The sequence below is a fragment of the Nannospalax galili genome, unplaced genomic scaffold, assembly GCF_000622305.1.
Source record: "Nannospalax galili isolate Female #2095 unplaced genomic scaffold, S.galili_v1.0 scaffold1532, whole genome shotgun sequence".
Taxonomy (NCBI): Eukaryota; Metazoa; Chordata; class Mammalia; order Rodentia; family Spalacidae; genus Nannospalax; species Nannospalax galili.
Window position 1 is genome coordinate 1,598,843 of NW_008330832.1, and position 10,111 is coordinate 1,608,953.

A 10,111-nucleotide genomic window follows, 5' to 3' on the forward strand; every position below is an offset into this window, starting at 1 on the left:
TCCCGGCACTCAGGAGGATCTTTGTGCATTTGAGGCCAACCTGGTCTACATAGTGAGTTCCAGGCCAGCTGGGGCTACAGGGAGACCCTGTCTCCAAAAAAAAAAAAAGTAGCTTGGAGGACAAGCAAGATAGCTCAATGGGTAAAAGCTCTTGCTGCACAAGCTTGACCTGAGAACTGACTCTTTAAAGCTGTCCTCTGACCTCCACACACAGGTGCCCTCTCTCACAAACATAATTAATAAGTAGCTTTAGCCGGGCATGGTGGCGCTCGCCTTTAATTACAGCACTCAGGAGGCAGAGGCAGGTGGATCTCTGTGAGTTCAAGACCAGCCTGGTCTCCATAGTGAATCCAGGACAGCTGGGGCTACAGGGAGACCCTGTCTCAAAAAGACCAAAAAAAAAAAAAAAAGCTTGGCACACAGGTCTCAATCTTCCTTTTCCACCACAGTGAGAAAAACTTCGTATTAAATCCACACCCCTTGGATTGACATTTAATGTCTCCCCAAATCTGGACTTCTCATGCCTTATGGAGTCTCAGATTACAAAAGCATTCTACTATACTCTCCTAGAATAATACTGACATCTTGTGGTGAGTAAAAAAACTTTTTCCCTGTGGTATGACAGTGCTTCTCAAACTTTTAAGTGTGCATTCAAAGGGTATTGGGGGGAGGCTGTCTTGATAAGATGCAGATTTTGATTCAGCAAATTTGTAGTGTCTCACCAACTCCCAGGTGATTCTAATGTTTCCAATCTGTGGGTGGAGTTTGAAGTAAGCAGGAGAGTCTCTTACATAACTTCCTCCTCTAGGAGGAGCAGATACACTTTTCCTGCCCTTTCACCAGTTACAGCTCTTTAAAGAAATTTTCTTTAGGCATTTTTTCTGCACACTTGTGGCTCTTCTCAGCTCAAGAAAATCTCATTCTCTGCACTCCTACAAAATTATACCTTACTAAAAAATCAAAGCTGTTTCTTTTCATGTTTGAGATACTAAGTAACTCTTAGTTCCCAGCCTCCTTTCTTCCTTCAATCAAGGAGAATGCCTGGACTTTGGATTTCTCTAGGATCATGAGACAAGCTACTTTTCTTACAGTCAAGTCCATTAACTTATTTATTTATTTATTTATTTATTTATTTATTTATTTATTTATTTAGTCTTTTTGAAACAGGTTCTCCTTGTAGCCCCAGCTGCCCTGGAACTCACTATGTACACAAGACTGGCTTTGAACTCACAGAGATCTGCCTGCCTCTGTGCCCCCCGGTATTTGAACCTGGATCCTCTGCAAGAGCAGTCAGTGCTCTTAACCACTGAGCCATCTCTCCAGCTCTAGTGCCATGCTTTTTAGTTCACACCATTTAGTTAGTGTGCAGGTCTGTCTCGTTGTGCTTTAAGTGGTATTTCATCTATTAGCGAAGAATTTGACCATTGCTCTTATATATTGGTCATTTGGGTTGTGATGTAGCTCTTCAAGCCTAAGCTTCTGTTAAGTAGCTTGACTTTTTCCTTTATTTGGTTTTTTGACACAGTCTCCCTGTAGTTCTAGCTGGCCTGAACTGGCTAGGTAGACCAGGCTGGCCCTCCATCTCACAGAGATCTGCCTACTGCCTCCTGAGTGCTGGGATTAAAGTGTTGGGTACTATTGCACCCAGTTAAATTCATTAACTTTAAATGAGACTTCCAGACAATCCAAAGATTATCAAATTATCCTATATATTATACACTTTTCCTATACCAACTTATTTCACCTAAGTTATTTTTCAAAAGAAATTTTCTGTCATTAACTCTGCCACTCCCACCCCCATTCCTCCAACCAGTCCTTCCCCCTCAGGTCCTTATGCATACTAGGCAAGCTTTCTGCCACAAAGCTACATCCCCAGCCATCACGTTATATTAGCATAAGACAAAAAAAAAAATCAGTATCACTTAACTAAGGCTAGGTGACCCGCAAAAACAAATGCTAAGAAACCAGAGTCAATAAATCCCTAGAGCTTTACACAAAGTCAGTATCACATAATTACGGTTTAGGTGACCAACAAAAACAAATGCCATGAAAACAGTTGCTCATCCCAACTAAAGCAGAGCATGGTGGCTTAGGAGGTTCCTGAGTTCCAGGCCAAGCGCGAGAGACTTCCAGGCCAGTTGGACCTACAAAATAAGAATGCCTCAGAAACCATAAAAACAAACAATCCAACTAGACACTGCCATTTCCCGGAAAGCAAGATTACATGAAGGAGAAAAGCAAAATCCTGCCCCATGATACTCATCAACAGGGCAAGACCTTAAGAAAAGCGCTTTCTCCCAAAGATACGCAACCAAGATCATTCACAGCAAAGCGCTTGAGCTCCAAACGCGGTGCACACTCTCTGGACACACGGAATCGATTACATTCACGTTCACGTTGGGGCGGTCCCACACTACGAAGTTCAGCACCAGGGGTGCGGGGAGTGCGGCGGGAGCTGTCAGGAGGTCGGCCTGCCTCGCCCACAGACCTGATCGGCGAGCCGGAGGGGTGGACAGGCACCACGTACCGGACTCCGGACGGCTTCTCTCCCGGCGCCGGCAGCTCCTGGCACCGCCTCTGCAACGCGGCGATCTCGGCCTCCAGGGCTCGCACCTCGCGAGCCTCCGCATCCATAGAGCCACCCGCCTCGAACGCCATGGAAGGAGCAGCCCACAGTCTAACCAGGGAGCCGGGACGGGCGCTTCAAGATTCGCGCGCGCTTCGGGCGCGGACCACTCGGGAGATCTCGCGGGGAGGAGACGTAGCGACGCTCGTCCTCTTCCACGTCAAACAACCTGCCACAGGCTTCACGTCCCTCAAACGTAGCCGCGGAGACCTCCAGCCACCCCCGACGCCTCTGAAAGTTGGTTCGTCCCAATTCTGTCAAACTCCTTCAGCCTTTCAACCGACAACCCCCATCCCAACTGCCTTGGAGGCACCCGGACCTTACGTCTCTGAGGAGGTGGTTTGGGGAAATGCTAAGGAGTAGAGTCTCCTTATTTTTGTTCCGCACCCTCACTTCCGCCGACTCTGTACGGAAGTCTGTGCTCACGCTGCCGCCTGTTTCTTCCGTAGAAATCATGGAATTTTGACTCGGCGTCTTCTGCAGAAGTTGTAGACGAGGTAGCTGAACGTGAGTCGGAAAGAAGGCAGACGAAATAAAGAGTCTTCGGGAACTGCGTGGAAGCGGAACCTTAGGAAGCTGTTTAGAAATGCTGTAGGAAGGAAGGAAAAATGCATCCGATTGCACGTGTGAAATAGACTTTAGGGAAGACGCTACCCCGGCTGGGAGACGGAGTGGTGAGGGGTGTGTTAGGGCGTCAGGAGTGGTGGGGTGTTGGGCCTTGTCTCCGCCTTCCTTTTCCCAGTCTTCTTTGAGGAGGAAGGCGGTGGGTAGAGGGGGGCCGAGGCTCTGGGAAGAGGTGCACCGCAGCTCTCTGTCAGACTCCTAACTTTGAGCTTCTGACAGGACTCTGTCAGCTTCCGAGGAGCTAAACGAGATGGAGGGAGCGCTGGAAAACTTTCCCAACAATTCTGGTAGTATAATGCTAATTCCAGCTTCTGAAATTCGACGTCACCTCTAATGTTTTCTTCCTGGGATCGAGAAAGGAACGTAACCTTTCCTACCCCTCTGAAAAATGAAAATAAGCGCAAACTACTTTGTAAAATGCGGGCAGAGAGCGGAGGGTGGGGTGGATTTTAGCTGGTTTGTCAGTTGCCCATTTCTTCCCTGAACAGCACTTTGTGTACACTTTTATTCCGTAATAGTCTACTTGCAGAGTTTGTTTAGTTCTTGTATGACTATTGAGCTCCAGGGTGGAGACATGTTTTTGTCGTTTAGGTTACTATATTTGTAAGCGCATCTGTTAAAGTGGAAAAAAAATCAATCTGTAAACGAATCAAGGAAAAATCTAGTAATGTGACCAGGAAAATGATAAAGAGTAAGATATAATAGTTGTGGTTGTTTACAGAGAAAACGTGTGTATGTGTGTATATTGCAAGTGAGTATAGCTCCAAAGTGCATTCATGGAAAATATGCATGTAGGGCTGAGCAAAATTTCCAGTGATAAAATTTGGAAGCAGCCAGTTATGGTGGCTTACCTTTAATCCCAGTACTTGCGAAGCAGAGGCAGGCAGATCTCCATAGATGGAGGCCAGCCTGGTCTACGTCGTGAGTTCCAGGCCAGCCGAGGCTATAGGAAGACCCTATCTCAACAAAACAAACAATTTAAAATAAAATAAAAAAAATGGGAGCAACATAGGTCCAGAAGACCATTTGGCACAGAAGTTTCAGGGGAAAGAATTGTGTTGTATTTGTGAACTGTGAGAATGCATTTTAATACAGAAAATTCTTTTCCCCCATACATGCCCAGACTTCATGAAAGCCAACAGAGAAACAAAGCGCCTTTTTGTAGGTGGCCTTAGCCAGGCCATTTCAAAGACAGACCTACAAGACCAGTTCACCAGATTTGGAGAAGTTTCTGATGTGGAGATCATCACCCGGAAAGATGAGCAAGGTAAATTCATAACCTTTCACTGAGTAATTAAGGGCAGTCGTAGCTCAGGGCAGATATTACAAAAGAAAGCAACTTGAGAGCTCAATGTTAGCTCCAACATTGAAAATAATATATAATGCCCTAGATGTATTACGTATGATATGGAACTTGACCAAACTTCATTTCTGAAATCAGAAAAATTATAAAATATTTGATTTTCAAGAAATATTTACTTTTCAGTGCCAGGAGTCAACATTCTAACATTATCCTGTTAAACAGACTAACATACAATCAAGTTGTGTTTAACAAAGTACTTGAGATTTATTACTTGTTTTAGTTTGGAATGTTTTGGTCATGTTTAGAAAAATGCAGTCTGATGAAAAATAATTTTAAAAGAATGCATTTCTTTGAACTCTTTTAAACTTAGAAAGCTAATGAGATTTACGAATATTGTTCTCTTGATAGAAATTTAAACAGACTTATTTTTCTTTTTTTTTAGGAAACTCACAGAAAATCTTTGCATATGTTAACATCAAAATAGCAGAAACAGACCTGAAAAAATGTAAGATCATTCTATTTGTCAATTAGTGTCACTGTGTAACTTTAAATGACTTTGGTTCTATATTTAAGTCTCACTAATCACTTATAAGTCATATAGATGGGCAACCATGATCAAGAGAATTCTGGTACCCCACACCTCAGATTTCAGTTCATTTTGTTTGTCAGAAGACCTATACTATAACATGCTAGTAGGTTTGCTCAGTATTTTAAAATAATTTGAACAAAGGGCCCAGACTTCATAGAAACTGTTTATCACACATATTCCACAGAATATTATACAGTTCTCAAAAATCTATTCTTAGGGGGGCTGGAGAGATGGCTTAGCTGTTAGGAATACTGGCTGCTCTTGCAGAGGATCTGGGTTCAGTTCCCAGTACCCACACAGTGGCTAACAATGGTTGATAACTCCAATTCCAGGGAATCCAACACCATCTTCTGGCCTCTGTGGGCATTGCATGCACTTAAATAACATGCAGGCAAAACAGTAATACACATAACATAAAAATGAACTTGAAAACTATAAAGTCTGTTCTTTTCTAGGTCAGTTAATCCTTTGTCATTAAGAGCAGCTGTTATGAAAGAACACTAGAATATGACCTTGTAAGACCATGTCTTTGAAACTGTGATATCTCTTGTTATAAGATTAGTAGAGTTAAGGGTAGATGATGCCATTCAGTGAATAAAAAGCAGAAGATACTCTATCATTCTGCTGCTACATTAATGTATTCTAGGTACTTGGAAGTCAAAAAAGAAAAAGATACTGAAAAAGCAAGTAAAAGGAACATCCTCTTAGAAGATAGTCTTTTATAATTCCATTTGCAAAAAGAAAGTTCAGTGAGTATATTGTGTGAGATAGTTTATTTAGACTTCTAAGTCCCATTGCTTATTTGGTAAACAAAAAACTACTGTGCTTACCTCAATGTTAATATAAGGGTTAAATTAAATAATACATTTATTCTTAGTAAAGTATCTGGCACATGGTAAAATCTGTTAGTGGTTATATTAAAGACTCTGACAACAGATATTTACAAAAATCAACTACTACGGCACCACAATTCAAACACCATTCAATCACTAGCTAATTTTTTTGCATGCTTTGCAGTGGTAATTGGTATGAGGTTAATGATAAAAGTGCTACAGGATTCTAAACTGTCCTTAACTCACCCTGAAAAGATTCAATTGCTTATTTGCCATATGAAAAATAACAAAATATTAAATACCATTTATTCACCAGAAGTTCATGTCTATAAACAGCATGCTCATACATTTTGCTTTACAGTTTATTTATTTTTATTTATTTATTTAAATTTTTTTTTTTTTGTCTTTTTGAGACAGGGTCTCCCTGTAGCCCCAGCTGTCCTGCTGTCCTGGAACTCACTATGTAGACCAGGCTGGCCTCAAACTCACAAAGATCCACCTGCCTCTGCCTCCCAAGTGCTGGGATTAAAGACGTTTGCCACCACGCCTGGCCTTATTTTATTTTTCTCATTTTCGTCTTTTAGTAATTGTGAGGTAGGGGCCATAAGAAACCTAACTGGGGCAGGAGAGATGACTCAGCTATTAAGAGTGCTTGCTGTTCTTGAAGAGGATCCAAGTTCGGTTCCTAGTACCCACATGTGGCAGCTCACAACAGCCTGTAACTCCAGTTCCAGGGGATCTAACACTCTCTTCTAGCTTCTGCAGGTACACACACACACATAATTGAACTAATGTGCACATAAATAAAAATCTTAAAAAAAAAAAAAAAAGGGAGAAAAAGCAGCAGCCTGCTAACTGGTCAAAATAAAACAGGAACCTAGGTCCTCTTCAGGTCACTTTTTCTTCTACAATGTAGGTGTCTCTTTTGTGACAAATAAGGCTACATTTCTTGGTATTATGTAATTAGGTAAAAAAAATGTACTGAAATACAATTTTGCATTGTAATGAACTTTGGTAATTCTTTATCTCATAGGCATGTCTGTTTTAAATAAAACAAAATGGAAAGGTGGAACACTACAAATTCAGCTAGCAAAAGAAAGCTTTTTGCATAGGTAAGATTTGTTGCACATGGATTTAAAATCTGTTTCTTTTCCTTTGTTTGCTTGTGTGTGTGTGTGTGTGTGTGTGTGTGTGTGTGTGTGAGAGAGAAAAAAAAAAGAGAGAGAGAGAGTTTGTTTTTTGAGATGGGGTTGGGTATCATTATGTAGCCCTGGCTGACCTGGAACTCTCTATGTAGACCAGACTGACCTCAAACTCATAGAGATCCTCCTGTCTCTGCCTCCTTGGTGCTGGAATGAAAAGCTTCTGCCACCACATCTGGTTAAACCCCACTTCTTATAGAATAAGTACTTTTATACATTCACCTAATTAATATGAAATTATCAAGTAATATATTACTAGCTGTGGCAATTAGTTTGTCAACCTAGAATCACCTGGGAAGAGAATCTCAGTAAGCGATTAGATCTGGTTAGCTTGTAGGGATGTCTGTGGTGGATTGTCTTAATTGCCTTAATTAATGTGGGAAGTCCCAACATGGAAATGGGAGGTACCATTCCCTGGTTTGGGGCCCTGGTCTATATAAGAGTAGAGAAAGTTAGCTGAGCACTAAGCATACATGCATTCTTTCTGTGCTCTTGACTGTGGGTGTAATTAGTTGCTTCATGTTCCTGCCTTGATTGCCCTGCAGTGATGGGCTGTAACCTGGAATGTGAACTAAAATAACCCCTTTCTCCCTGAAGTTGCCTTTTGTCAGGGTGCTTTATCACAGCAATGGAAATGAAACTAGGACACTAGCAAATTCATACACTGCAAGTAGAGCTGAACTCTCTCAACTCTTCCTTCACTCCAGGCCCCACGAAAAATAATTTAATGTTCTTACGTGTGTGCGTGTGTGTGTGTGTATTATTATTATTACATGTGTGTGTATTTCTTTTTTTTCTTATTTTTTAAAAAAATTACGTATATGAGTGTATTGCCTGCATGTGTATAAGTACACTTGTGTTGTGCAATGCCTGTGGAGGTCAAAAGAGGGCACTGAATTCCCTGAAACTGGAGTTACGGACAGTTTTTAGCTACTATGTGGGTGTTGGAAACTGAACCCTACTCCACACACCCCCTTTTTTTCTTTTTTGAACATGCTCCTCTGTGGTAATGTGGCCTTCTTCCCCTTCTTTTGTAACAACTATTTGTATGATTTCAGAAAATGTCTGTACCACAGTGCAGTTGGTCTCTTCCCACTGATGGACATTTAGACTATTTCCCTCTCTGCTGTCTATAGATGATTCATGAGGATGTCTCTTGTATATGTACAAGTATTTCTCCAGAGTTTATGTCAAAAAGTGGAGTTTGGGGCCTGGAGAGATGACTTAGCAGTCAAGAGCACTGGCTTCTCTTACAGAGAACACAAGGTCTATTTCCAGCACTCACATGTTAGCTAATAACTGTCTTTAACTCCAGTTCCAGAGGATCCAATGCTCTCTTCTGACCTCTAGGCATTACACGACATGGGTGTACTTACATGCAGGCAAAACACTCATGCACATGAAATAAAAAAGAAATAAAAATTTTAAAATGGAGTTTTCTGAATCCTATGTACATTTAAATTCTACTAAAGATATTGAATTACATATGTTGATTTTAACTTAATGATATTGTCATAGAAAGATAAAGAGCTATGAGAGACATAAGGGTAATTATGCATGTGATTTCAGAGCAAGATTGTGTAGCAACCATTAAGAGCTTTCACAGCCTAAAGTTAATTTTTCAAGGGGAAAAGATTAAATTCATTTGGGAATTTTCAAAATAGGAAACATTTGAGAAGTATGTGGATGAAAGGGCTTAGATATGTAGCTCTTGGCAGAATGCCTAGCATGCATGAGATCCTGGGTTTGACACCAACACAACAAGAAAAAAATAATGTATCCATGGAGATTATGATAATGTCTTTTCTGTCTGCCATGAAGGAGAGCTAAAACACCTTCTGTGGCAGAGCATAAGAGTGGTAGGGTGCATTATCTAGAGTGCATTTTTTTTATATTTTATTTTATGTGTATAAGTTTTGCCTGCATGTATTTAAGTGCACCACATGCATGCAATGCCCATGGAGGCCAGAAGAGAGCATCAGATTCTATCGGAACTGGAGTTACTAATAGTTACTAGCTGTCAGGCAGGTACTAGAAACCAAACTCGGGTCCTCTGCAAGAGTAGCCAGTGCTCTTAACTGTTGAGCCATCTCTCCAGCCCCTAAATTACATTTTAAATATTTTGTATTTCTGTGCAGAATGAAGCTGAAGTACACAGAAGTATTAACAAAATGGAATACTTTGTTTCTTTGCATTTCAGTGTTTTCCAGTTATTCTATAATGAAAGTGTCTTGTGTGTTCAGAAAATAGTATAAGCCATTATGCAGTTAACAGAGTGTTTTATTTTGCTTTTTTTTTTAATACTATGAAGATGCTTATGGTACTCACTTTGGGTTATCTAAAGGGAAATATACATTTTCCCGTGATTAACTATTTTTGTTTTTATTTGCCCTTCAATTCAGATTGGCCCAAGAGAGAGAAGAAGCAAAAGCAAAGAAAGCAATGCCAACAACTGGCAGTACCACCTTATTGGAAAAGGTGGGAGGAGTAGATTTCCATATGAAAGCTGTGCCTGGAACAGAAGTACCAGGACATAAAGTGAGTCTCCTTTAATAGCCTGAGCCATGCTATGACACCTGAGACCACATGTTTGGAGGTGTCACATCCAAATCTAGTTCCCCTTGCTTTGGAACAGTTAACATACAGATTATTTTCAACATGCATTTAGAAGTCTTAGGTAAACAAGTTCCCTGCCATTTTATAGATGGAGAAATCAAAACCCAGGTAGAGACTATCTTCCAAAGGACATAGGTGGTAAGATGTACAGGCAGGTCTTAAGATTCTTTTTTGTTTTTTGTTTGTTTGTTTCTACTTGCTTAGGAACTATTTGATTTTTTTTTTTTTTTTTTTTTTTTTTTTTTTTTTTTTTTTAAAAAAAAAAAAAAAAAAAAAAAAAGAGGACGATAAATCTTTCACTGTGATATATCAAAATAA

General features: G+C 40.6%; 2 protein-coding genes across 5 annotated transcripts in view; one reads left to right on the plus strand and one right to left on the minus strand.

Annotated features, from left to right (window-relative positions):
* The window catches only part of Cenpp (centromere protein P), a 244,387-nt gene extending 241,270 nt beyond the window's left edge, over positions 1-3,117 (minus strand). For 2 of the 3 annotated variants that reach the window (XM_029556085.1, XM_008852927.3), the window contains exon 1: positions 2,528-3,117. In XM_029556085.1, coding sequence (XP_029411945.1) covers positions 2,528-2,630 — 103 coding nt within the window. In that variant the 5' untranslated portion in view covers positions 2,631-3,117. Of the gene's footprint in view, positions 1-2,488 lie in introns of all 3 variants that reach the window. The other variant, XM_029556079.1, reaches the window with a different exon arrangement.
* Positions 3,118-3,332: 215 nt separating this feature from the next.
* Positions 3,333-10,111, plus strand: part of Nol8 (nucleolar protein 8) — a 21,088-nt gene continuing 14,309 nt past the window's right edge. Inside the window, exons 1-5 of one of the 2 annotated variants that reach the window (XM_029556051.1) lie at positions 3,333-3,537; positions 4,374-4,517; positions 4,996-5,058; positions 7,009-7,087; positions 9,580-9,715. In XM_029556051.1, coding sequence (XP_029411911.1) covers positions 3,501-3,537; positions 4,374-4,517; positions 4,996-5,058; positions 7,009-7,087; positions 9,580-9,715 — 459 coding nt within the window. In that variant the 5' untranslated portion in view covers positions 3,333-3,500. The remainder of the gene's footprint in view (positions 3,538-4,373; positions 4,518-4,995; positions 5,059-7,008; positions 7,088-9,579; positions 9,716-10,111) is intronic. The other variant, XM_017803212.2, reaches the window with a different exon arrangement.